Source organism: Rousettus aegyptiacus, unplaced genomic scaffold (genome assembly GCF_014176215.1).
Source record: "Rousettus aegyptiacus isolate mRouAeg1 unplaced genomic scaffold, mRouAeg1.p scaffold_m13_p_5, whole genome shotgun sequence".
NCBI lineage: Eukaryota > Metazoa > Chordata > Mammalia > Chiroptera > Pteropodidae > Rousettus > Rousettus aegyptiacus.
The window spans coordinates 121,376,665-121,401,896 of NW_023416308.1; the positions used below are offsets into that span (position 1 = coordinate 121,376,665).

Genomic DNA, 25,232 nt, shown 5'->3' on the forward strand with positions numbered 1-25,232 from the left:
CCGCTGAGGCTCTGGACCGTGTTCGAGACCCCGCTTTCTCTCTAACTCAGGGACTACCGAGAGGCTGCAGGGGTCGGCAAGACAGATGCCGGCCTGTGGAGGAGGCCTGGGGTCCCTATGAGAGACACTCCAGTCTGGGAGACATTGGCCTGGGAATGGGGGGAAGGCGTGTTGGACTGAGAACCAGAGTGAGTGTGGGGGTCTCCCAACCCCCACAATCATCCCCAGACCCAGGCGGGGTCTGAGTCTGTACAGTCGGTTGGCACAGCTCTTCATGGGCGGCAGCTCCTGGCCCACCTCAGAGACTTGGCACGGGACTGGCAGGACTTGCGCGGTCCGCCCAGGGCCGAGAGGACTGGCATGGGGAGGGGATGGTAGACTGAGGCTGGAGCGGGCAGGAAATCCCTCTGGGTGCTTTCTGGTGACACGGTGGGCCTCAGTCTCCCCATCCCTACGGAGCAGCCCATGGAGCTTCAAGCTTTTATGGGCAGTAAGGGCTTGAGGTCTGATCAGAGACATGCAGAGGCACCCACAGGATAAACAGGGACCTGCAGCTGCAGCCCCAGCACAGCAGGGCTATGGACATGTGCCACACACATGCCACGTATGTACCGTGGATACTGGACGCATGTGGCTTGCCCACACAGGAGGTCCAGGGGGCTGCAGTGCAGTCTGGGTTTTATTTGGAGGAGGGCTTTTTTCTGTCGGACAGAGACGGGTTTGATGGGATGGGGTCAGGAGACCCTGACCACCTCCAGGTTAGTCCCTTCATGTTTGTAGTAGGCAGGCTGGGCAGCCCAATGGGTGGAGCCACTTTCTGAGTGGGCACCCCCAGCTGTGATGAGTCACCTTCAGGCACAGCTTCTCCAGTACCGCCCAGTGAGTCGCTCGGGGCTGGTCAGTGGGCACTGGGAAGGTGGCCCGAGCCATGTCTGGGAGGGCGAGCCCAGGCACAGCAGGAGCAGCAGCAGCAGCAGCAGCAGCAGCAGGTGGGCCCCTGCAGGAGCGCCGCGGCCAGAGCCTTCCTGCGGCCACTGCCCAGACGCTTGGCCTCACAGGCGTCCCTCTCGTCTCGTAGCCGCTTGTTCAGCTCCCTGAGGAAGGGGCGTCCAAGGACTCTGAGAGGTCCCAGCATTCTGGGATGGGGAGTGTAGGCTCTAATTCTCCTTCAGACCAGAAGACAGGTGTCTGGCTGGGGCTACAGCTCGAGGGATGGAGGGCCGACTCAAGGAAGGGCTTCCTTGCAGTGGGCTGGGGGTGGTCAGGAGTGTTTGGGAGCTGGGAGCTCCAAGCTGCGCTCAGCCCCTTCCCTCCAGCGACCGGCTGAACGAACCTAAGGAGCTCCAACTGCCGCAGGAGGCTGAGCTTCTCCTTCTGCATGTTCCTTGAGACGGCGACCACGTCTCTGCGGGCAGGCAGAAAGTGGTGACCTGGGTGCAGGGAGGTTCCTGGGGCGCTCCACGACACCCTAGAGGACCCTGCCCCACGCAGACCCTGGGGGCGGGCGGGGCTGGGACATGGGATGGAGATGGAAGTGGCCCAGACCTGGGCCCCAAGTAGGACCTCAGCCCTACCGCACCCACTGGTCCCACGCCCCTCCTGAGGGCCTGCCCCAGCCCCACCCATGGGCACCGTTGGGTTTGCTCCTGGCGGCCGTGCACGTCGCCCTCCAGTCTGCGGAGCTGCTCCTGCGCCCCCTCCAGCTGCGTCCGCAGCGCCTCGTTGGCCAGCCACAGCTGGGCGTTCTGCGCCTGCGCCTCCAGCTGCTCTGTGGCCCGGGCCTGCAGCTGCTGTTCCAACTGGGGAGTCGTGGGGGAATCGAGGCTGGGGAGGACCCACCCTCTTCCCGGGGTTAGCTGGTTTGCCCCTGACTCCCAACAAGTCCGAAGCTGGGGATACTGTGGCACAGGGGACCTCAAGAATACCAGGGAGTGCAAGGTGACGATGGGGACGGGGGCTTGGGCTGGGCCGGTCCGCACCCCTTCCCGGCAGAGTGGGCCGGCGGCCGCTCACCTCCCGCTGCCGCAGGCTCGTGCGTTCTAGCTCCTGCTCGCGGCTCTGCAGCTCCAGCTCCAGACAGCCTCTCCACTCCTCCCGGGGGAGGTCCTGGGACGCACCGGGGGCATCTGAGCCTCCGCGGGCCGCAGAGGGGCAGGGGTCAGAGAACACAGAGCCCGGCGACGGCCCTGGCTGGGGTCGGGCTGGGCGGGGGCGGGGCTGCGGGCCCACCTGACTCCGCAGGCGCTGGCGCTGCTGGCGGAGCTGCTGCTCTGTCTCCTCGTACAGACACCGCACCTCCCGCTCGTGCTCGCTCTCTCGCCTTCGAAGGACCCGGGGTGACGCTGCCGCCTAGAACCTGCCAGCACTACACTCCCCAGCCCCAGCCCCTACCGCCGCCCGGACCCCCGTCCTGGTCTCCAGCCCTCACCGCCGCAATGCCTGCTCTAGGCCGTCCCGTTCTCGGGCCGCCTCCTCCAGGCAGGCCGACGCCCTCATCAGAACGTCCTCGAAGAAGCCCAGCAGCTCGGGCCGCTCGCGCTGCAGCCGGGTCCAGAGCGTCCGCACCACCCGCTGCCTGGAGAGGTGGGCAGGGGCTGGAGATGACGCGGAGGCTCCCTGCGCTGCGGGACGGCGACCCCTGCAGCCCCCGGCAAGCCAAGCACGTTTCCCGCATGCATTCCTGTCCCGGGTGCTCATGCTCCTGCCTGGTCTATGTGCGCGTGCGGGGCTGGGGTGGCAGCGAGGGGTCGTGTGTACAGGCCATCTGCCCCGCGCCGCCCCTCCTCCCCGAAGCCGTGGCTTCTGCCTCCTAAAATGCAAATTCTGCGGGAAATCACGCCCGGCCCCTCCCAGGTAGTTGCAGTGGAGATAGAACTGCTGGGCCAGAGCCGCCTGGGGACCCTGCGCAGAAGTTCCGGCGAGGCGGACAAGCAGCACGCAGACAGAGGTCGCAGGCGAGGGAACTGGGGGCGGGGCCAGCACGGACTCACTCGCGGAGGACCGGGGCCACTCCCAGCTGCTCCAGCGCAGCGAAAAACCGCTCCTCCTCCTCCTCCTCCTGCTCCTCCTCCTCCAGGAAGGCCCCCATGCCTTGTACCTCTGACCAGCCCGACTCAAAGGTCTCCTCGGAAGCCCCGGAGGGCAGTGCGCCCTGGGCCGACTCCACCCCCACAAACTTCCCTGTGGGCATGGGAGGGAGAGATGACCAGGGCTGTGAGTTACCACCCCGCTCAGCCTCCTCTCCCCCCCCCCACAAACACACATATCCTGCCCTTTCTCTGAGCCCAGTTTCCTGTTTTTCTTCCTTATTCTGGTTTAATTCTTGGCCTGGGAATGGGAGGTGACAGCTGGGCTCCGGCCAGAATGAACGGCTGGCTTCCAGCCCCACCTGGGTTTGGCACGGGACGGGGGTGGGAGAGCGAAAGGGTCAGCTTCACACACCGCAGCGGCTGGGGGGCTGCCCGCGGCGCCTTCCTGTGACGCCTGTGTATACGGACACCAGTACGTGCTCCCAAGGGTGGCGATGGAGAGGCTCAGGCTGTGGGCCCCACAGAGCCCGCATGGGCCAGTGGAGAGCCATGGGTGGGGGGTGGGGTGGGGAGATGAGGGTGGGCTCACCCAGGCCGAGGCAGAACTCTCGGGCAGTGAGGAAGCCCGCGCGAGCCTGGTCTAGACTTTCAAACACAGCCTCCAGCTGCTCCGGCGTGAGGCGCAGGTCGCTCTGCAAGGCCTAGCCAGACAACGATGCAGGGCTGAGTGGCCAAGGTAGTTCTGGGCTGGAGCGGCCTCTTGGGACTGGGGACTCACCTGCAGGTCGTGCCGGGTGATGAAACCCTTGGCCTCCTTGTCACACAGCAGAAACAGCTCCTGGGCCTGCGCCAGCATGGCTGCCCGTGGCCCCAGGGAGCCCCCTTCTCGCTCCCTTTCCTCCTGCTGGGCCTCGCCAGCCCCAGGCTTCCCGGGGCTAGCCATGAAGTGGGTTCTCGGCCCTTGGCTGCTGTGAAGCCAGGAGTCGGGGCCTGAGCAGAGCTCAGAAGATGTGACAGGGCAGAGGTGTGAGGCGCGAGGGCTGCACTGCAGCCCCGAGCCGGGCGTGAGCAGAGGGGTCTCCCGGCCCCAGGCAGGACGGTGGAGGAAGGCAAGGCGCGGGGCCAGAGAGGGCGCAGCTGGCAAAGGGTCTGGCCAGTTCGGGGGGCGTGCTGCAGGCTCAGGGTCTGTGGGGACTGCCCAAGGGGCTAGGAGCCGCGGGCCCAGGACAGGGCTCACTGGGGAGAGGCGTGATCTCAGTGTGTGTGGGGAGGGCACTATAGAAGACCTTGCGAGGGACAGCGGGATGGGGGCTTCTGGCAGCCGAGGGCAGAGAGCTTGGCTGAGGGAGTGAGTGGTCAGCAGGGGAGGAGCTGAACAGGTCCTGGAGTTGGGGACATGGAGACGGGGCCGACGGCGCTGACCTGGCTGGGCAGTGGAAGGGTTCAGTCAATCCTGCCCGATCCTCAGACCCCACTCTGCGCATCAGAGGCCCTCCCCTCCAGCCAGCTGGCTGCCGGGTTGCAAGCTCCTCCTCCCTGCCCAGCCCCTCCCAGCAGGCGCCAGGCCCCCAGGGTGCAGGTGCAGGGTCCGGCCTGGGACAGGGTGCCTTCCACCGCCCTTCTCAGGAAGACCCCACATTCAAGGCTCAACAGACCCTCCGCCTAGCACTAAGCCATTCCTTCCTCCGGACGAGCCCTCCAGGGCCCGGAACCCGCGCGCGGCGTCGCTCCCCGCGGGGCACCCCGCCCCCAACCCGAGCCACCTGTCGTTCCCACAGCGCCCGAGGCCAGAATTCCCCGAAGCCAACCCCCAGCATGGCGACACCTCCACACCTGGGTCCGAGGTCCTCTCCCCTCAGTTCGAGGCGTGATTCTCAACCCGCCGCCCTATTCCTAGGGGCGCGGAGGGGCGCGCTCTCGGAAGACGGCAGGTCCGAGGGAGGGCGAGAGGGGGGAACGCGGCACCAGAGACACCGCTCCCCTCTCTCCGTCGCCGCGCCTGGACCCGGCGCCACCCCACCGGCGGCTCCCGGGCTCCTGGGGACCAGAAGTCCACCCAGCCGGAAGCTGCGCTGCGGCCGGACCCGGCGAGCGGGTAGGCAAAGGCGCCCGCGCCCCGCACCCCGGGGGTCGAGCCGCCGCTGCCCCGCTGCTGCGCGGCCTGCCCCGAGGGGCCCCGGAGTCCCTGACCACTGCGTGCGAGGGTCGGCGCGCCCTGCGGCGACCGGGACGTGCGGGCGGGCGGGCGGCGGGGCCCGCACGGCACCTACCTGTGGGCTGCGCCGCCGCGGCGGCCGCTCCTCTAGGAGAAGTGGCGACGGCCGGGGGCGCGGACCTGGAGCAGCTCCTTCTGCCCTGCGGGCACCGAGACCCCGGCGTGGGCCGGCTCCGGGCGGGGCCCCGCCGCTGCTGCAGCCGTGTCCCCGCCTCTCGGCGCGGCGCGGGCGCCCAGGCTGTCGCCCCACACCCTACCCGCCCCCGACCCGGGCAGAGCCGCAGCCTGAGGACCATCCCTGAGCGGGGCCAGGGCGAGGAGCGGGCGTGGTCCTGAGGACTCTGACTTAAGGCGCCAAAAAGTGTGTGTAGGAAACAAACGGCAGGCAGGACCCAGAGAGACACAGGTTTCCAGGGGGACGCTCCAGGCCTGGGGGCTCGCCTCCCTCCCCCCGCACCCTCCCGGGGCGATTCACCCCGTCTTTCCACAGTACTCATGTGATATACTAGAAAATGATACTTAAGTCAGCAGCATGAGTGCCTGTGCCCTGTGAGGGCAGAGTCAGGGTGAGGGCTGGGGGTACCCCCACAGCAGCCCCCCCCCCCACAGCACTCTATTACATTCACCTTGGGGTAGAGCTGAGAGGAGCAATTTTCCCACAGAGTGGAGCCCTGCCTGTGGCATTCCCGCTGGGGGAGGAATCCCACCCTCTTGCCCAGGGCCCCCTCCGCAGCCAGGGCCCGGCCCCGCACCCACCTGAGGTGCAGGCGCCACCGGGCACCCCGGCAGCACAGGGGTCTGGAGGCCTCTGCTTCCTCAGGGGCCCGGGATCCTGCTGAACCAGAACAGGCTGGGCTGATAGGACAGGACCTTGAGACGGCGAGGGGGGTGGCCCCTGGCACACACGCACTCCAGGGACCTGCCCAGCCGGCTCGCCCAGTCCTGCGGTCCCACCACCAACCGTTATTGTTGGCTGGGGGCTGCCACCGCCGCAGCTCCAGCCTGCGGGAGGAGGCAGGTGGGGCCGGGCTGAGCAGGGCCTAGCGCCCAGGGCAGCTAGCTGTGGCCCTGGCTTTGCTCTGGCGCCCTCACCCCAGGCCCTTTGGGCCACCAAGGAGGGCCGGCCACATGCCCTCCCACTGCCCAGGATAGAGGACACTTTCAGGAAACACTGCATCTCCCAAAACAAGGCCCAGCCCCCTTCAGCTCAGACCTCACCCTGCCCCACATTCCAGGCCTCTCTAATGTACCTGCAGGAGACTGGGTACCCTGTGCGTGAAGAGGACAGGGGGACAGGACATGTGTGCACCTGGCCAGTGAGGCTTGCCGTGACACGGGGAGGCCCGGCATCTCACGCAGAGCCTTGGGCCAAATGCCCAAAGTGGAGCAGGCCCGCACGGCCCCCACAACCTCCCCGTCCACAGCCTGGAAATCAACCCCAAGCTCCTGTCACCATGGAGTGGAGGTGCGGACGCCACCTTTTGTAAACATTTTTCCATTTTTTATTTAGCAAGAATCTTGGTCTCAGGTGTTTTCCCTGGCTCTTGAAAAGCTGTGCCCAAGGGCGATCAGCAGGCCTCAGAGCAAAGTGGGGGAAAGTAGAGGCGTGGGCTGCAACCCAGGAGGCCACGGGTGCCTTAAGGGCGCGCCCCAGGCTTGAATGCCAGGTTCAAGGAGAGGGGACCCTTGAAGCTGATAGACATTGGTCAGCCGGGGAAGGCGTCGCATACAAGGAGGACGCAGGGGCTGAGCTGTGGCCTTTATTCCATGTGCTTTGGCGAAAATAAATAACTTCACACATATTCTTCAGCAAAAAAATGAAAAACGCAGAGGGAGGAGGAGCAGGTGCAAAGTTCTCAGGGGTAGTACTGCACCGACATGGAGGCAGCGGGCCGCGGGCCCCTGGCCTGGGGCCCCGCCCCGCCCGAGGGTGGGGCCTGGGAGGGGAAGATGAAGGCACAAGTGAGGGGCCCTCTGTGCCACACCCCTGCCTACTCAGTGCAGCAAGGCAGTCGCTGGGGGTGAGGTCGACGGCAAAGTCCTCTGCCAGCTGGCGACGCCCCCATCTCCTCACTCCACAGGGGAAACAGAAACCAGGGAGGGGGATCTCAGCCGGCCCCAGGGCCCCGCCTCATGGGGCAGGGAAGCTGGGGTCCTGGCCCTCAGCACTGGGACCCCAGGGGGCTGGGAAGGCAAGGAGGGACACTCAGCAAGGGGGCAAGCCAGGAGGGTGCTGCGGGGTCGCGGGGCCGGGGGCCGGGGCGGGACAGTCGGGGCTGCGCATGCGCAGGGCATCCGGCGGGTAGGACACGTTGGTGCAGAAGAGGCTGAGCAGCAGCTGGCGCTGACACTCCTCCCACTTGGCCAGCGCGTCCCTCAGCGAGAGGTTGTTGCGCATCCAGCCGGGCAGCGCCTCACTGTAGGCGGCGCACGACAGTGGCACAGAGGGGAGCGACCGGGCGCGGCGCAGCTCCATCTCCACCGACAGCCTGCAAGCCGGGAAGGAGGGCGGGGCGGGGATGGGCGGACATTAGTGGGTGGGCCTCTAAAGGGAAACTGTGGTCCCAGTCAACACGGCGGTTGAGGGCTCACCTGGAGGGCAGGTGGCTGCCCAGCTTCCTCTTGGCACGCATCACCAGGTATTGGCAAATGCTGCCTGTCTGCTCCTTCATCCACCGGATGTCCTCCGGGACGTCAGGCAGCCACTCCAGCAAGCTAGGCAGGGTGGGAGGCATGGCCTCGGGCGGTGGCTTGGCACGCATGCCCGTGCACCCCCCGCCCTTGGCCCTGTGTCTGCCCTGGCTTTTGGAAACCCTGACAAGGATTCTCTTCATCACCCCCAACCTGAGGTAACCAGCACTCGAGGATGACCCTAAGTTTGGGCCCCGAGCTCGCTTCCCGCCCCCATCCTGTACCGGATGGTGAAGGACACGGCGCTCTCCAGCGGCAGGGTGTAGGGCACCATCATGGCGGTGGCCAGGCGCACGGGCAGCATGTTGGACAGCGTGCTCAGCAGGTCCTTGGGCTCCATACAGGCCTCCAGCAGGGCTGGGGGGAGGGGCGGACAGGTCAGGAGGTTGTCCGGGCGCTGGGGTCAGTGGAGCCCAGCCCACCCTGCCCCTCCCCTCTACGCACCCTCATTGAGCCTTGCAGGCAGGTGGTCCAGGATGCGGTCCTCCTGTGGCCGCTGCAAGTGGCCTTCCACTCGGGCCCTCTCCACGGCCACCACAGCCTTTTCCTCGTCCTTGTCCTCGGCTACATGGGGGCAGGCAGGGGGCATTGCCAGCAGGGGGTTGGGCCTGTTCAAGAGACCTAGGTGGGGAGAGCCAAGCAGGGGGTGAGCTCGGGCTGGGTGCAGAGCGCCCCGCTCCCCAGGGCTCCGTGGGGCAGGCCACGCACCATTCCTCCGCAGGAAGCGCAGGCCGTCCCTGTAGCCCTGCTTGCACATCTCCCGCAGCACCTGAGGCGGGGGGCGGGGTGGACGGGGTCAGCGGCTGGGGGGGGCCCAGTCCCCAGAGTCCTGGCCTCCTCGCACGCCCACCATTCCCCACCGTAAGCTGAGGAGTCCAGGCCGAGATCCCAGCCAGCCTCAGGGGTGAGCTGTGCAGGCCACCGCAGTGTTCCCCGGCCCTCGGGAGAGGCAGTCCAGATCCCCACCCCACCCCGGTCACCCAGGATGGGGTGCGGGGCAGCTCCAGCCCCCAGCACCAAGTGAGGCGAGGCTGGCAGGCTGCTGCCTGGCGGCACCCACCATGGGCTCCGGCGGGAACAGGGCCTTGGAGAGGCGGTAGAGGTTCCGCAGGTTGAACTGGATGCTGGTGTTGGTCACCCGGAGCTCGTGGATGCTGGTGGAGCTGTCCTGCGGGCAGATATCGCTCTCGCCCGAGAAGGGAGACACCGTGATGGTGTTCCTGAGCTCGTAGAGTGGCAGGTTGTCCGAGATGCCACCGTCCACATAGCGCTGCGGTGGCAGGGACAGAGGTGGTCACAGGGCGAGGCGCCTGCAGGGTGAGCTGGCCACCCTACCGGGCCACCTCGAGCCCCACCCGGCGGCTGTTCCATTTGAGCTTTTCACCCACTGGGCACTGGTCACAGGCCTGCGGGCTGAGAAACGGCCAGACGGGGAGGGGGCGGGGCGGCCGCAGGAAGTGTGCACTGCCCGTGGCTGGCCCGGCTCTTGAGTAACTGGGGGAAGTGCGGTAAGAGGCAGTGGCGGGAGCGAGGGGCTCGGGGACACAGACGGCCTCCTCCTCTATCCCCCCCCCGCCACAGCCCACAGTAGCAGACTCCTGTTGCCCAAGAAAGGTGCCCATGGGGTACTTACGATGCCCTGGAGGGAGGGAGGGATGAGGCCACAGTACACAGGGACGAAGGTGCTGCAGACATTGGCCTGCGGGCAGGGACAGAGAGGGGCAGTGAGCAGCGGCCTCTGGGTTCCACTGCACCCCAAGTGCGACCCCGCCAGGGCCCACCTGGACGAGCTCCTCCTTGGAGTTGAAGTGGGATATAATGACGTTCTCGCCGTCCGACACGCGAGTCAGGGAGATGCCCAGGCGGCCGCTGGCGTGCTCGTGGCTGTCAGCCGGCAGGATCCTCAGCAGGCAGCCACGGATGATCTTCACCAGGTTGAAAGAGGGGTGAAGCGGGCCCAGGAACCGCTTCCGGGCCTCCTTAGACACTTCGATGATGTTGGCACCAGCCTCACCTTGGGGCGGCAGGGCCAAGGGTCAGGGGCCGGCATAGCCACATGGCTCCATGCACAGTGCCCCACAGCCCCTGACAACCTATCCACCCGGGAGGAATCAGCGCGTCTACCAGGGGTCTTGGCCCACAATTGAGACTTTTGCCTCCTGTCCCTGGGGATAGAGGGGCAGGTCATTACCCCTGGGAGGGCAGACAGTGAGGTCTGGCCAGCTGGACCCAGGCTTGCCCTCTGCCCTGTGTTTCCCAACTGTTTGCTCTGGCCCATGAGTCACTGGGTCTGGCCTCGGGTGGCACCAGTTTTGGAATTGGGAAAGCAGAGGCTCAACTCTGAACAGCTCCGGCCTTCACCCACTTGGCCAGATCCAGACCCGCTAAGCCCAGCACAGCCCAGGGGGCCCACAGGCCTGGTGGCACAAGGCGGGAAACGATGGGGCCCCACCACCCCTGGAAGCCATCACCGTGTCCCACTGCGACCAAGAGCAAGTGACCCCCCCCCCCAACATTCCTCTTGAGGGCCACGGGTGCCAACCTAGGACAAAGCCAGAGTGGAGGCAGGCCCAGGGGTGGTCAGGGGCAGGGTGGGACCGGCGCCCGCCACTGTGGGGGCACCAGGTGCTCAAGACCACAAGTGAGAAAGAGCGGGGTGGGGAGGTGCTGTGGGAGCCATGTCCTCGACTGGGCACAGGGGCCTGGGTGTGTCCTGCGGCAAGCATGGGGACCAGGAGCACTGGTCTGAAGGACTCCGTGGGAGGGAGGGGTCAGGGCCACAGTGGTAGACCCCCAGGTCCCGAGATGTAGAGCTGTGCTCCTTCTACGTCACCCCTGAGAAGGAGACAGGGGACAACCCTCCACAGGCTCTTGCTGGCCAGGGTACTGATGACTCCTCTGTCACCTTGGCTGCCCTAGTAGGCTGGGGGCTGGGCAGTCCCAGGACTCCCGAAATACTTGCTGTGCTGCAGACACCACTTCATGCACCCCCATGGAAGCCTGTGTGTGAGCAGAGTCGGTGTCCGCACACTCAGACACCTGCACTCCCGACCACGGGGCTGGAGAGGCCGGAAACACCTGTGTCCCATGGAAGGGGCAAAGATGGTGGGCCACAGCTAGGGACCCAGCCCCGCGGCAGCCGTGCACGAGAAGGAACTGCGTGAGAGAAAGCTCCCCGTGCTCTGGTCTGACCTGCCAGGCTCCTGCTCAGGGCCCCTTAGGCCTAGACTGCTCTTCAGAGGCCACCCCCCCTACCAGGCCCCAGGACACAGTGACCGCCAGCACCTAGTCCAATGCCCGGGAGGAGGGGGCAGCTTGGGCCCCTCCCCCGGGCTTCCCGGTCCCGCCCACGAGTCTCTTTCTCTTTCCAGTAACCGAGCTCTGCTGCACCTGCCCGCCCCCAACCTCTGTTCCCGAGAGGCGGGCCCCGGGTGGCAGCCTCGGCCCGGAAGCGCGCCGGGCCAGGGTACCCGCGGAGCAAAACAAACCAGGCCCCGCCCCTGGCCGGCGCCCGGTCGGACCCGCGGCCCGGCCGGCGTCCCGGCGCCGGGCGTAGAGGGGCGCCGTGCGCTCACGACCGTCCGCCCGGCCCGTCCGCCGGCCCCGCTCACCCAGGCAGGCCCCGGTGACCAGCGCCGTGGCCGTGAGCGCCCCGGCCGAGGCGCCGTAGATGTGCGTGGCGTTGGCCACCAGGAAGGGCGCGTGCTCGCGGAGGCAGGAGGCCACGCCGATGTGGTAGACGCCGAGGAAGCCGCAGCCCGCGAACGAGATGTTCCACGTCGTCTCCCGGGGGAACGTCGCCTTCTTGGGGAACATCGCGGCGGCCCGCCGGCCCGGGCTCTGCCGGTGGCCGGCGTCGCTGTGCGCCGCGCGCTCGCCGCTCGCCGCTCGCTCTGGGCCTGGCCGGCCGGTTCGCGGCCGCTGTAACTCAGGGTCACCGCCAGTGGAGGCGGCGACGCTGCGCTGGGAGGTGGCGGAGACGGAGTTTTCAGAGGGTGGGCGGGGTCGGTGCGGGGCGGAACCGACGCACGCGGCCCAATCAGGGCGCGCGGGGAACGGCCGCACCCTCGGGAGGCCCCGAAGCCCCGCCCCCAGGCCGAGACCCACCTGTGTCCTGAGACCACCCTCCCCAGAGGCTCGCTCCCGACCCAGGGATCCCTCCTTGGAGGCCCACCTAGGCCCTGAGACCTCTCCCGGAGGCCTGGTCCGCGGGTCTTGAGCCGCGACACCGGCGAGTCCACGTCCCCGGCCTCCCGCCACCTTCCCTCCCCTCCCATCGCGGGTGACGGGAATGGACACACAGTGGCCTGGGGGTGTGGAAGGGGCGAGCTCGGGCCCGGACTGCCCGAGTCTGTGGGCCCGGGAGCCTCGTACAAATCTGGACACCCACGATGGGAGGACCTTGGTGTCTGAGCAGCCACCACCCCCTCCCTGCGGTCCGCCTAGGACACCCGCTCCCCAGGCTGGGGACCCCCAAGGTCCATGACTCATCCACAGACTGACCCACAGACATCCAGGGCCAGATGCGAATCACACAACTTCCAGAGCTAACGCCAGCGCCGCGGACCACACCTGCGGTGCACCGCTCCCCCCCTCCCCCTTCCTGCGCCCCCCCCCCCCCCGCCCCCACAGCCCCTCCGCACCTGGGCACTAACCTGCTAACCTGTGTTCTACCCGCGTCTGCCCCAGGCTCCTCAGGCCGTGGGGTTTACTGGGGTAAGACAGGGCCCTGCCCAGCCCAGGCCAACTGCCCCAGCAGGTGGGGCACTCCCAGTGATGTCACCACCCTGTTCCGCATTTTTCCCCAGGACAGTCTGTGCAGCAGGGCCCAGCTTGGCTTGTATCTGGGAGCCAGCCAGGCCCCAGCCCCTTGTGCCCTACACCAGCCCCAACCCCAGGGCTAGTCCATGCTTGGGCAGTGGGAGGCAGTGTGCTGTGTTCTCAGGAGCACTCACAATGGGCCTAGCATGGGGGCCAGCAGAGGACAGAGCAGTGAGCAAAGTCAACCCGGCCCCAGTCCTGCTAGGGCTGCTGGTGGCAGATGTTAACATAAGCTCAAAATGATAAAACAGGTGACGGGGTGTGTAGATGCAGTGAACTCAGAGAGGGTACAGGCCTCCTGGGCCACCCAACAGCACGTGCGAAGGCCATAGGACAGGGCTGAGGAGAGGGGACCAGGGCCTAGGCACTGAGAGAGGGAGGGTGGGCGGGGCATTCTCAGAATCTGACTTAAAACACTTATTCATGCCCCAAATGCCTTGGATGGAGGTACAGTGCTGAGGTTGTGGCCCCGTCAGCATGATCACCCTTGGGTGACGCCGTTGAGGGTGCTGGTGGAGTGAGAAGTGTGGCACAGTGGGGATAGGGTAGAACCCCAAGGCTGGCCTGGAAAGTCCAGAGGTCCACCAGGGCGACCAGCAAGAGGGGAGCTGGGCAGTGCAGGCTGAGCCAGTGACCTCAGAAGGCTCACTCCTGATCTGCTCCGGAGAGAGGCCGGAGCCCCCGCCCTCCCTGCCTCCAAGAGGCCCTGGGGCCTTGGGGGTGGTGCTGCTCCAGTGTGGGGAGAACTCTGCCCCCATTTCCACACCAGAGAACTGTTTTGGGTACACGGCCTCCCTCCAGGCCTCTGGGACTGTTGACTTTAGAGCCAGAACAGAACAGCTCTTCCTGGAATCCTAGCTGGGCCCGAAGAACCGAGGTGTGAGTCTGCTGGGCCGGTGCCCTGCCCCCATTCCCATGGTGTCCTCTGGCCCACACAGGGCCTTTGGACACTGCGTTACTACTGAGTGGCCCTCTACCCCACCCCACTAGACCCCCGCACATGCTGCCAGGACCCCGACAGTGATCCTCACTTATCTTGGCCCCATATCCCACTCACCCTGAGTGGGGCATCTATGGCCTGCCCCACAGTCCAGGTCCCCCCAATTCCTGCTCTTCTGGGTAACCAGAGGGGCCCTGCCCTTCCTTCATAGGCCATGATCACTCCTGCCCTAGGGCCTCCCCCACCCCTTGTGCTGTACTGACGCACAGAACACCAGCCCACAGGGCAGGCCCTGCACACACCCCACACCCCCTCCCCGACCAGGCGTAGATGAAGAGACTTTGGCGGGGAGCAGGGGTCTACTAAGTGGCCTGGCTGAGGCTAAAGGCCCAGGAGACTACAGTTGCAAGGCTAGGATGGCACCTGGGTGGGCAAAGGCAGGCCCTCTGGCCCACACCCAGGCCAGAGCCTGGTGGGTGAGACATGGGCAGGCCCACCCTAAAAAGGCTTGAGCGAGCGCTGTGGCCTTAGCGCACCCATGAGCCACTTTCACATCTGCCCAGCACAGCAGGTGAAGGCCCATCAGATAACCAGGCAATGAGGCTCAGAGGAGGGCATACCCAAGTCGCTCAGGGGTTGAGATGAAGCGGGGGACCGGGGGGCACTGCTGGGAGCCTGGCCCCGACTGCTGCAGGGAAACCTGAAGAACCACACACCCACCGCACCTCTTGTGTAACTGAGGAACCCCACCAGTCTTGGGAGGGGGCCTCAGCCCACTGGGCTACTCCCCAGAGCGGTGGAGACCAGCCAGTGCTGCTTCAGAAGCTTTCACGAGTGTCCCCGAGGGCTTCGCTCCCTGAGAAGCCTTGGCAGAGTAGCCAGGACCATGCCCAGAAGGGGGTTCATGTCCCTCCCTGACCCCACTCAAGGCTTGGCAACACCCAAGACCCACAGGAGTACCCCCACCCCAGGTGCTTACTCTGCACCAGACCCCTGCACTGTCACCCCTCAGCTCTTCAGGCAGCAGCTCCTCCTCCCTGGGAGCCCCACCTCTGCCTATAGGAGACTGGGCCGCTCAGAGATCTGTAAAAAGAGCTTTATTCGAGGGAGCAGGACACTAATCGAACAGGCCAAATCCCATGTCATCATCCGACTCCTCTGACTCCTCCTTCTTCTCGTCCTTCTTCTCCTCTGCTGTGGGGACAAAGGCTGTGGTGAGCAAGGCCTGCGCTGCAGGCCAGGTGCCCAGACCCCAGTGCATCGCAGCAACCGCTGCTGGAGCCTCCACTTACCTGCAGCCGGGGCGGAACCAGCAGCAGGAGCCGCAGATCCTGGGGCCGCAGCGATAGCGACAGCCCCACCGGCGGGGACGCGGGCCAGCTTGCCAATCCCTACAGACACCAGAGGAGGGGGAGAGACCACGGCTGCTCAGCCTCCAGGATGCTTCAGGGGAGTGAAAAGACAGTCTGTCCCATACACTGAGGTGGTCACCCAGGGCCAATGTCACCAGCCTCCCTGTTCTCCCAGACAGGAGGCCCTGCTACACACCCCTCCTCCACGACTTCCTATCTGGGAACCCGGCTTCTGGAAATCAGTCCGAAGCAGGCTGAGAGCGTCCTAGCCTAGAGTCAAATTGGACAAACATGTTTATGACCAGGGAGGAACTGATCTGCTGCCCTAGTGCCCAGGTATTCATCTCCACCAGCGACCTCAAAAGGCTTTACTGGGCTGGCTCTGTCCCTGGTCTATCACGTGCCTACGGACAGCAGCGACTGCCCAAACAGCTTAACTTCCAAACAAGTCCAATCAACGCCAGACTGTCGTCACCAGAAAACAATCTGCCCAGCAAAGGGGGGAGGGAGGCCCGTGGTCATCCCGGATACCCGTCTCTGCTCCCAACCCCCTCACAGAGGGCACACGGGTGAGGCCTGTTTACAAGGTCCAGTTGCCCAGACACTGCAGGCGGGGCATCCAGGCCGGGGAGCCCACGAGCGCCCCCTAGCGCCCCCAGTGTCTAGAAGCGCCCTGGCACGAGCCCACAAATGCTGTGCTCACTGCTCCGGGAGAGGCTTCTAAGATGCTCTGGTCCACAAGCGAACCCTGGCCGGCCACGGGCTGACCAGCAGGGATTAGGATGGACCGTGGAAGGAAAGTGCCCTGCGCAACCTCACCCTGGGCGATGACGTCTTCGATATTTTTTCCGTTCAGCTCACTGATGACCTAGAATAAAAAACCACAACCAGGAGTTAACAGAGACCCCGCCTGAGCTTCACCCCTAGAGCCAGTGTAGGGCTGGCCTCCGAAGCACAAGGTGAGCCAACGTGCTGAAGCTTCTAGGCTGACGCACACCACACCAGTGACTACCCACGGGTGGATTCTCTGCAGTGAGACTTGCTGCAAAGGGGAGCATGGACCACATTTCTAAAGCTACCAAGAATGCAAAATGTCCAAGTTTACTACCTGTCAAAATAGCATCTTGAGTAAATCCGGTAAAAAAAAAAAAAAAAAAAAAAAAAAACGGTTTTCAAATATTCTCTCCTACGTTTTTCAGGGAAAAAGTTACAAATTTTAAAATACGAGACTTCCACTGTGCTTCTATTGAACCATGCTGGTCGGGGCGTTGCCTCACGCTGGCTGTTGCTTTGGGACTCTATCCGGGCCCCAAAGAAGCGATTCAAAAAATAGCCACGAGGGCTCGCACAGGCCACCCCCAAACCACTTTCCCAAACGTAAAACTGGCGTCGGGTAGGAGGAGGCACTACGTGCAGAGTGTATCGGGTCGCCTGTCTCACCCAGGCGGCTACCTTGTTGAGACGGTCGTCGTCCGCCTCGATGCCCACGCTGTCTAGAATCTTCTTGATGTCCTTGGCGCTGGGGGAGGCATTGCCCCCGAGGGCTGCCAGCAGGTACGAGGCAACGTAACGCATCCTGAGTTCGGAAAAGAGGACCACAGCGTTACCCGGAGGCCTCTCGCCCCCACCTGGCCCGAGCGTGGCCGCGCCCGGCCCGGCCCCGGGGCCCCCATCGAGGCCCGGCCCGGGGCCTGCCCTGCGCCCCGCCTGCCCCCCTCGGGCCCCCGCCAGGCCCGCAGCCTAGCCCCAACCCCCCCACTCACTCGGCAGCGGCGGAGAGGCCTCGCGCGTGCGACCTCGGCGGCGTCAGGAAGGAAAAGGAAAGCGCCGGCGCGGGGGGCGGGGTTAACCAGCTACCCAGAAGCCCCCGGGACTCGCGCGCCGTGCACGGCGGGGGCGCCTCCGAGTGACGTCAGGGGGTGCCCGGTCAATAAGGACGCGGAAGAAGCCATCACCCTATCCAGTCACGCAGCCGCCACAGCAAAGGCGAAGGCCAGTGCTGGGTCGCCTTCTTGTATAGTGTGGGGCCAGTGCCCCCGAAATGCATGAAGCGGCGGGGCAAAGCGTGGCAGGCGCCGAAAGTGAAGTGCTCCCTGCAGGGCTCCCTGCATGCCACGCGGGGCCTACAGCTCCCAACATGCCGCGCGGCCGCCACGCACGGCGTGCGTCCCTTTGGGGACGCGGCCGACGCAGCCGGCGAACTGCTAGTCCCATAGTGCACGGCTGCTGGAGGCGCGGGGCGCCGACGCCTGCGCGGGCTGCACGTGGGCTCCGCGCAGGTTCCGCAGCTTCCGCCGTTGCGCTCTCGGCTCTCGAGTGGTTCCTGGCTGCAGGGACCTAGGTCGTATGTCCGGCGCGGTCGGTGGCGCCAGTTCCCAGCGGGACCTGGTGAAGGGGGCGAGTCGCGCTCACACCGCGGAACCGAGCTGCGTGAGCCTAGTGGCTCCTCCTCTGCGGTGCCCTGGACCCTGGACGTGTGGGCTGGAAACTGACGGCACGGTGCACGCAGACATCAGCACATGTCACTCATTCGCTGTTCCGTGTCAGGGACCCTGTGCAGGCCTACATCCTGAGAAGCAATAGGCCTGGCCCTGCTTCCGCCCAGCTTAGGTTCTAGCGCAGCTCCACGAAGCAGTCCCAGGCTGAGGTAGACCCTGAAGGAATAAGGCAGTGACACTGAGCTGAAAGATGAGCCCGGCGTGCGAAGATCTGGGTCAGGTGCAAAGGCCCGAGGTGGCAGGAGATGGGTACCGAGGCCTCAGCAAGCCCATGAAGGACTCGCGCAATGAAGCGAGCCATGGAGTGTAGTACAGAGAGCAATGGTCTGCTAACGCCCACCACACAGTCGCTGTCCTGATATGACCCCCATTTTATGGTTTTCCTGCTCGAAGTCACACAGCTGGGGTAGAGTGGGGAAACCATCCTGGTAAGGATGGCACTCCATTACTTCAATAGGGAAGTAGCATGATGTGATTTTTTTTAAGTGGAAACATACATAAAATTTACTATTTTGATCATACACTTCAGGGACATCAGGTGCATTCACAGTATTGCGCAACCACCACCATCTGTCTTCAGAACTTCATCTTCTTCCCAAACCAAACTTCATACCCATTAAATAACTCACCTCCACCTCCCCCAGCTCCTGAGGCCCATTATTGTACTTCTTGTCACTATGACTTTAACTTCTCTAGAGGCCTCATATAAGCAAAATCAGACAGTATGTGTCCTTTTGTGTCTGGTTTTTTTCACTCAGCATAATGTCCCCCAGGTTCATACGTGTTGTAGCACATGTCAGAATTTTATTTGTTTTTAAGGCTGAGCAATATTCCTGATTCATTTTTAAGTCTTCTGACAGCCATGGGAAGGCAAACTGAAAGGTAGGGGACAGGAGCTGCCCCTTCTGGTGTGGGCGGGGGCACCAGAGCGGAGGTGGAGGAAGGAGGGTGCAGACTATGTGATGTAGGCCAGGCCTGGCCGACCTGGGATGTGTTCGTCTGTTTCTTTACAGCGCCTCCGCTCTGCAGGGCGAGAGCACAGACAGGGGAGGCTCTCGAGAGGCAGACAGACCTGGTGTAAGGTTCTTGGCTTTGCACTCACCAGCTACCAGCCTTGGGCAAACTGATCCCTTCCAGTCTGGTTTCCTTCCAGTATGAGATGCAGAGGAGGCAGCGTGTGGGGAGTACTGTCAGAGAGCCCAGCCCAGAGTGATCGCCCATGGGGTAGGCTCATTGGAGCTGGGGTCTTGCCTTTGTAGGGCCTGAGAGCACAGTGGGCCTGTCAGGGCAAAGACACTCTCAGAGCTCTGGCTTCTGATAGGGGGTGGATGTGAGGCAAGAGCTGCGACCAACCCCCAAAACCGCCCTCTGCCCAGAGACTGCACCAGCTCATTTTAACAAAAGCCTGTGAAAGCACAGCCAAAGAGCAGAGCAGCTCTGGGGGCCAAGACCTCTAGAAGGGCGGGTTTCGTGGCGCGCACCGCCGGTCTTCCCTGTGGGGGGGGGCCGGCCGACACCGACGGAGACAGGCTGAGAGGAAGCCGTGGCCACCTGCGCTGGCGGCCGGGCAGATGGGCTTGGCGTCGGCGTCTCCAAGGATGCAGGCCGGCAGAAGGCGGGCGGGGCGGGGAGGGACCTTGAGGTCTCCGCCCGCGGACCCCAGCGGGCAGCAACGGGCGCTTTCTGATGGGGCGGGTCCCAGAAGGGGTGGTGCCGAGTTCCAGCCCGCCCGGAAACGCGCCGGCGGGAACCCGGGCGCGCAGTGCGCATGGAGCCGGCATCAGGGGCCGTGCGGCCCTGGAGCGCAGGTACGCCCCGGCAGCAGGGGCCATAGAGACGGCGGGGTGTAGGGACGGCGCGCTCCCCGGACGGAGACCGGTCCCCAGGCCACGCAAGCCTCGAATGCGGGGTGCCCCAGGCCCTCCCCTGCCGACCGAGGTATGAACTGGAGGCTGCGGGAGAGCCCTCCTCCAGGGATCGAGAAGTGGGGTCCAGTCCCCAGAACCCCAAAGCCGCCCAGTGGCTCAGATCCCAGGTCCTCTCCCTCACATTCATTTCTCTAACATATTTGGCACTATCCCCCAGGGCTTAGGCTACCGCCCTCTTGCGGTAGATGAGAGTCCAGACCTCCTGTCAAAGGGGCCTGGACCGGGGACTCTATCCTGGAAGGGGCCACAGCCAGTTGGCCTGACAGCTCCCGGCATCCCTTGTCCAAATTTCCAGAATTAGGATGCTCCGTGTCCCTGCCCCCTCATCCCCCAGGCAGGTTCCCAGGCTCCTGTGCACACAGGGCTTTCCCCTGCCTGCGGCCCTTCCAGCCCCATTTGGGCAGTGATCTGCCCAGCCTAGACCCTGGGATAAGTGGACGCACTGGCCGGGCCCAAAGGCTCCCTCTAGCCAGAGTTCCTGTTCCCCACTCCTGCCCGTTCCTCACCCCCTCTCTGCAGCCTCCCTGGGCCCTGCCTGAACAGGCCTGCCTGGCAAGCTGGGACATGTGTGGCCCTCGAGGACTGCAGGGGGGCGATGGCTGCAGTGGAGGAGGGGCCGGAGCCCCAGGTGGCTGGTGCAGGAGATGCTGTGAGAGACGCCACAGATGCTGCGGATGCCGGGCCCAGGGCGCCCTCTCTCCTGGCCGGGAACCGGCTGAGTCTGGACCTGTACCCAGAGGGCTGCCGCTGGCTGCAGCACCTGTGTGCCCAGCAGCACCCTCAGCTGCTGGAAGTGGAGTTCTTGCAGCTGAGTGGCCACGAGGACCCTCAACTTCTGGAGGCCACCCTGGCCTGCGTGCCGTGGAGCTTGCCACACCTCCGCTCCCTGGTCCTCAAAGGTGAGCCCCGTCTGGTCCCAGCCCCGTCCCAGACCCATCTCTAGCTCTTGCCTCTGCTTCTTGGTCTCTGAAGGCAAACTCTGGTCCAGCCCGCATCCCTACTCCCTACCCGGCCCTCCTCCCCCAGTGTGACGCTGGCTGAGCCCTGGCTCCTGGACCCTGCAGCTGCCCGGTGGGGTCTCCCAGCAGACCCCGGTGCGCATCTTTGTCCTGGGTCAGGGGTGATGGCTCTCAGCCGACGGGAGCCTGCGGTCTCAGTCCTTGCTATCTTCCATAAGCTGGTATCACTCGTCTCTCCAGCTGCCAGTCCCTGTCGGGTGGGGTTGGACGGGAGGTCTGTGCCTCCCTGCATGCTGCTCCCTGGGGGGGCCACACTGGCACCTGGGACTGAGGGCTACACCTGCCTTCCTCCTCCCAGGTGGGCAGCGCCGGGATGCGCTGGGTGCCTGCCTCCCGGGCTCCCTGACCACGCTGCCCTCCAGCCTGGCTGGCCTGGCCCACTTGGTCCACCTGGATCTCAGCTTCAACAGCCTGGAGACGCTGCCAGACTGCGTCCCGCAGATGCATGGCCTGGGTGCCCTCTTGCTGTCTCACAACCGCCTCTCAGAGCTGCCCGAGGCGCTGGGGGGCCTCCCCGCCCTCACCTTCCTTGCTGTGACCCACAACCGCCTGCAGACGCTGCCCACGGCGCTGGGGGCCCTGTCCACTCTGCAGCGCCTCGATCTCTCTGAGAACCTCCTGGACACGCTGCCCCCCGAGATCGGAGGCCTGAGCAGCCTCGCTGAGCTCAGCCTGGCCTCTAACCGGCTGCAGAGCCTCCCGGCTTCCCTCGGTGAGTGCCAGCTGTGCCCTGCTGGGAGGGCGCCTTGGCCACGGCCTGGCCTCCACTCTCAAGGGGCCAGGCCTTCCAGGGACCCTGTACCGGCTTGCCTGAGTGCCGTGCTGGCCATGGGGCATGACCACAAGGGCTTCTGGGGAGGCCCTAGCATGAGTGTCCCACCCGGCCTGATGCTCCAGGGCCAGGGGTGGCCCTGAGTGGCCCCCTGCTGGCCCTAAGCTGGCACCTACCCACAGCGGGGCTGCGTTCCTTGCGGCTCCTCATTCTGCACAGCAACCTCCTGACCTCCGTGCCCGCCGGCCTGGCCCACCTCCCGCTGCTCACCCGGCTGGACCTGAGGGACAACCAGCTCTGGGACGTGCCCCCTGAGCTGCGAGACGCCCCCTTTGTGCGGCTGCAGGGGAACCCCCTAGGCAAGGCCCTGCCAGACTCCTGCAGTCCCCCCGGTAGGCTCGTTGCTGGGGAGGGGCAGACCGTGTGCAGGACACAGGAACCGTTACCGTCCTTACAACCTGTCTGTCCTCCCACAGGGACGCCCGTGGTTCCGGAAATGCCCAGGCTGTTCCTGACCTCAGATTTGGACAGGTGTGGGGTGGGGGAGGGGCGGGGCCGCAGGAGCAGCTGTCCGCACCACGCCTGGGGGTCTTCTCCCAGCCTCCAGGGTGCCGAGCGCACACACACAGGCCCCTCTGCGCCTGACCCGATGCCCGCCCTGTGCTTCCTCACTCAGCTTCCCCGTGACCCCCCAAGGCTGCTCTGTGACACTGGCCTGCGGGGTCCGCCTGCAGTTCCCCGCCGGCGCCACTGCTGCCTCTGTCACCATCCGCTATCGACTGTGGCTGCCGGAACCGCGTCTTGTCCCCCTGGGTCCCCATGACTCCCTGCTCAGTGGTGTCCTGGAGCTGCAGCCCCATGGGGTGGCCTTCCAGCAGGCACGGCCAGGACGTGTCGGGGGGCGGGCGAGGAGGGCCCAGGCACGGCCCTCGTGCTCACGCCGCCCTCGCCCGGCAGGAGGTGGGCCTGTGGCTGCTGTTCGTGCCCCCGCGGGTCCGGCGCTGCCGCGAGGTGGTGGTCAGGACCCTGAGTGATGACGGCTGGAGCGACTTGGAGACCCGCCTGGAAGAGGAGGCCCCTAAGGTGAGGGCCATCACCCAGGCCTGCCTGAGCAGGAGGCCGGGGGCGGCGCTGCCCAACACTGTGCCCTCTGACCCTGTCCCCCGTGCGCAGCGGCTCTGGGCCCACTGCCAGGTGCCACACTTCTCGTGGTTCCTCGTGGTTTCACGCCCTGTGTCCAATGCCTGCCTGGTGCCACCAGAGGGGACATTGCTGTTCTCCTCGGGGAATCCTGGGATCAAGGTCACATTCCCCCCGGGAGCCACCGACGAGCCTCGTCACGTCCGCATGCAGGTACTTGCAGGGCAGCCGCCAAGGGTGGCAGGTGGCGCCTTGGCGCAAGCGAGTGTTCAGGTGGCCTGTCTGCCCCAGGTGGTGCACATGGCGGACAGAGAGCTGCAGGCCCTGCTGGGGGAGCCCGCGGCGGCCGTGAGCCCCCTGCTCTGCCTCTCCCAGAGCGGCCCCTCTGGCTTCCTCCGGCCAGTCACCGTGCAGCTGCCTCTGCCCCCTGGCATCACAGGTGAGAGGTGGCCACGTGGCAGGGCTGGACCAGTGGCCGTGGGGTGGGGGCAGTGCTCAGAGGGGCAGCCCCTGCCATTGGGGGCTCAGCCGGCGGCCCCCTCCTGTCTCCAGGCCTCAGTCTGGACCGCTCCCGCCTGCACCTGCTGTACCAGGCCCCTCCCACAGCCACCTGGGATGACATCACGGCCGAGGTGGCACTGGAGCTCACCCACCTGTATGCTCGCTTCCAGGTCATGCACTTCTCCTGGTCAGTGTCCCCTCTGGCTCCTTCGGTCCCCTCCCTGCCCACCCCGTGCATGCAGCCCCAGCTCACCTCAGCCCTCCCAGGTACTGGCTCTGGTACACCACCAAGACCTGTGTAGGAGGCCTGGCGCGGAAGGCCTGGGCGCGGCTGCGGCTGCACCGCGTGAACCTCATCGCACTGCAGAGGCGGCGGGACCCCGAGCAGGTCCTGCTGCAGTGCCTGCCCCGCCACAAGGTGCGGCATGGGCCGGGGGCGCCAGGGCAGGGGCAGCAGGGTGGGGGTGGCCAGCGCTGGGCTCTGAGCCCAGGGGTGCCCCCAGGTGGACGCCACCCTGCGGCGGCTGCTGGAGCGGTACCACGGCCCCGAGCCCTCCGACACGGTGGAGATGTTCGAGGGTGAGAAGTTCTTTGCCGCCTTTGAGAGGGGCCTGGACGTGGATGCCGGTACGTCCTTCTCCCTGGAGCGGGGGCCTGGGGTCTGCCCCAGGCCCCCCCGCTGAGCACTGGCCCTGCCCCCAGACCGCCCAGACTGCGTGGAGGGCAGGGTGTGCTTCGTCTTCTACTCACACCTGAAGAACGTGAAGGAGGTGTACGTCACCACCAGCCTGGACCGGCAGGCGCAGGCCGTGCGGGGCCAGGTGGGGCAACGGGCCAGGGCCCCGGGCCGCTTGGGCGGCGGCAGGTGTTGAAGCCCTTATCTCGCTCCAGGTGTCCTTCTATCGGGGACCGGTGCCCGAGGAGGTACCTGAAGAGGCGGAGGCTGCCCGGCAGAGGAGAGGCGCAGACGCCCTGTGGATGGCCACTCTGCCCATCAAGCTGCCGGTGCGGGCCTGAGGGGGTGGCGGTGTGTGCGACGGGGCAGGGCATAGGCCAGGGCTCTCAGCAGACCCATCCCTCCCCACAGAGGCTGCGGGGCTCCGAGGGGCTGGGGAGAGGGGCTGGCCTCTCCCTGGCACCTCTGAACCTGGGCGATGCCGAGACCGGCTTCCTGACCCAGAGCAACCTGCTGAACGTGGCCGGGCGCCTGGGCCCTGACTGGCCGGCCGTGGCCCTGCACCTGGGCCTGTCCTACCAGGAGCTGCAGCGCATCCGGCACGAATTCAGGTGGGTTCCTCTGAGCCGCCTCTGCTGCCTCCGCCGCCCCCTGCCCTGGCTGCCGGGGGATCCCCGGTTGAGGCTGGCTGAAGTTCCCTCCAGGGGAGGTGGGAACAATGTGACAGGCAGGGAAGGGAGAGTCTGGTACTTTTGGCCCGGGGAAGGTGAGCAGGACCCCGGGTGTGGGGTGTTCCTGGGCTGGGCCGCTGTCACCACGCCTCCCTCCCCAGGGACGACCTGGACGGGCAGATCCGCCACATGCTCTTCTCCTGGGCTGAGCGCCAGGCTGGGCAGCCAGGGGCCGTGGGGCGGCTCGTGCAGGCCCTGGAGCAGAGTGACCGGCGGGACGTGGCCCAAGAGGTGCGGGCCATCTTGGAGCTCGGCTGTCGCAAGTACCAGGATGGCATCCGCCACACAAGCCTGGCTCCCAGGGACGCGGCCCCACCCGGCGCTTCGGCCTCACAGCCCCCGGAGCCTGCCCAGGCCTAGACCTGCTGACTCTCGGCTGGCCCCTGACGTGCCCCCACCTTCAAGCCTTCCCTGTGTACGGGAGCAGTGACCTCCCACGTGTGACCAACATGCTCTGTCTGGGCGCTGTCTCAGAGCCTGCTGTGTTTGTTGGGTGGGGAGCCGCAGGCCGGCTCTGCTAGCAGCGGGCCCCTGTACACAACCCCTCCCACGTGCCCAGCACCTCCTGCTGTCCCGCCCCATACCCCCCCCTCCCGTGAGGCAGAGGGGCACCCACGACAAAGTAACGGCCGCTCCCCGCTGAGAGTGACCCGTGTGTGGCCAGGCGCATCTGTTCCGTGGGCCGTGAGGGCTCGGGCCCTCTAAGCACTACTCAGTGGCCGGGCGCCGCTCCCCTAGGACACCCTAGTCTCTGCGCTCCCGGCACCGCCACTGCCCGAGGCGCCTAATGCCCGGCTTTCCGCCGGGCCCGGGGCCCGGCCGGAGCAGTGGCGCGGGCGGCCGGAAGGGGGAGCCGCGGCGCGCGCGGCGGGCCCGGGGGCGGAGCGCGCTGGGCGCCGAGCCGACGCGCCTGAGCAGC

The 25,232-nt window shown here is 65.9% G+C and overlaps 4 protein-coding genes, 1 long non-coding RNA gene and 1 other non-coding gene across 11 annotated transcripts; 1 reads left to right on the plus strand and 5 right to left on the minus strand.

The window, feature by feature from the left end:
- Nucleotides 1-651: 651 nt before the first annotated feature.
- On the minus strand, nucleotides 652-6,843 carry CRACR2B (calcium release activated channel regulator 2B). 3 transcript variants are annotated; one of them, XM_016138374.2, is made up of 10 exons: nucleotides 6,001-6,843; nucleotides 3,808-4,451; nucleotides 3,619-3,730; nucleotides 2,991-3,180; nucleotides 2,429-2,575; nucleotides 2,230-2,320; nucleotides 2,014-2,106; nucleotides 1,633-1,799; nucleotides 1,334-1,405; nucleotides 652-1,094 (listed from the first exon to the last, which is right to left on the minus strand). In XM_016138374.2, the coding sequence occupies exons 1-10, from the start codon at nucleotides 6,419-6,421 to the stop codon at nucleotides 899-901; spliced, it is 2,133 nt and encodes a 710-aa protein (XP_015993860.2). In that variant the 5' UTR covers nucleotides 6,422-6,843; the 3' UTR covers nucleotides 652-898. The 3 variants fall into 3 exon arrangements, with proteins under 3 accessions (XP_015993860.2, XP_036077765.1, XP_036077766.1); XM_036221872.1 differs by having other exon boundaries at nucleotides 979-1,405; XM_036221873.1 differs by having other exon boundaries at nucleotides 983-1,094; nucleotides 1,633-2,106.
- Nucleotides 6,844-6,991: 148 nt separating this feature from the next.
- Nucleotides 6,992-11,890, minus strand: PNPLA2 (patatin like phospholipase domain containing 2). Its single transcript, XM_016138361.2, has 9 exons — nucleotides 11,547-11,890; nucleotides 9,717-9,949; nucleotides 9,569-9,634; nucleotides 8,996-9,205; nucleotides 8,644-8,704; nucleotides 8,380-8,556; nucleotides 8,160-8,292; nucleotides 7,837-7,959; nucleotides 6,992-7,733 (listed from the first exon to the last, which is right to left on the minus strand). The coding sequence occupies exons 1-9, from the start codon at nucleotides 11,749-11,751 to the stop codon at nucleotides 7,451-7,453; spliced, it is 1,491 nt and encodes a 496-aa protein (XP_015993847.1). The 5' UTR covers nucleotides 11,752-11,890; the 3' UTR covers nucleotides 6,992-7,450.
- Nucleotides 11,891-14,776: 2,886 nt separating this feature from the next.
- On the minus strand, nucleotides 14,777-16,946 carry RPLP2 (ribosomal protein lateral stalk subunit P2). 2 transcript variants are annotated; one of them, XM_016138406.2, is made up of 5 exons: nucleotides 16,812-16,946; nucleotides 16,501-16,624; nucleotides 15,868-15,916; nucleotides 14,989-15,087; nucleotides 14,777-14,887 (listed from the first exon to the last, which is right to left on the minus strand). In XM_016138406.2, the coding sequence occupies exons 2-5, from the start codon at nucleotides 16,621-16,623 to the stop codon at nucleotides 14,814-14,816; spliced, it is 345 nt and encodes a 114-aa protein (XP_015993892.1). In that variant the 5' UTR covers nucleotide 16,624; nucleotides 16,812-16,946; the 3' UTR covers nucleotides 14,777-14,813. The 2 variants fall into 2 exon arrangements, with proteins under 2 accessions (XP_015993892.1, XP_015993886.1); XM_016138400.1 differs by having other exon boundaries at nucleotides 14,777-14,890.
- Nucleotides 15,705-15,838, minus strand: LOC118603305. The gene has a single exon (XR_004951180.1). It is a non-coding gene; the product is annotated as a small nucleolar RNA SNORA52 (small nucleolar RNA).
- Nucleotides 16,947-18,250: 1,304 nt separating the features above from the next.
- Nucleotides 18,251-19,266, minus strand: LOC118603015. The gene is made up of 2 exons (XR_004951108.1): nucleotides 18,998-19,266; nucleotides 18,251-18,825 (listed from the first exon to the last, which is right to left on the minus strand). It is a non-coding gene; the product is annotated as an uncharacterized LOC118603015 (long non-coding RNA).
- Nucleotides 19,251-24,788, plus strand: PIDD1 (p53-induced death domain protein 1). Of its 3 annotated transcripts, XM_016138340.2 has the most exons (16): nucleotides 19,251-19,354; nucleotides 19,994-20,373; nucleotides 20,792-21,205; nucleotides 21,448-21,657; nucleotides 21,742-21,796; nucleotides 21,942-22,143; nucleotides 22,223-22,348; nucleotides 22,439-22,618; nucleotides 22,697-22,844; nucleotides 22,958-23,093; nucleotides 23,174-23,324; nucleotides 23,410-23,533; nucleotides 23,609-23,727; nucleotides 23,798-23,911; nucleotides 23,994-24,193; nucleotides 24,415-24,788. In XM_016138340.2, the coding sequence occupies exons 2-16, from the start codon at nucleotides 20,070-20,072 to the stop codon at nucleotides 24,671-24,673; spliced, it is 2,742 nt and encodes a 913-aa protein (XP_015993826.2). In that variant the 5' UTR covers nucleotides 19,251-19,354; nucleotides 19,994-20,069; the 3' UTR covers nucleotides 24,674-24,788. The 3 variants fall into 3 exon arrangements, with proteins under 3 accessions (XP_015993826.2, XP_036077764.1, XP_036077763.1); XM_036221871.1 differs by having other exon boundaries at nucleotides 19,312-19,484; nucleotides 21,448-21,796; nucleotides 22,679-22,844; XM_036221870.1 differs by having other exon boundaries at nucleotides 19,312-19,484; nucleotides 21,448-21,796; nucleotides 22,439-22,844.
- Nucleotides 24,789-25,232: the final 444 nt, after the last annotated feature.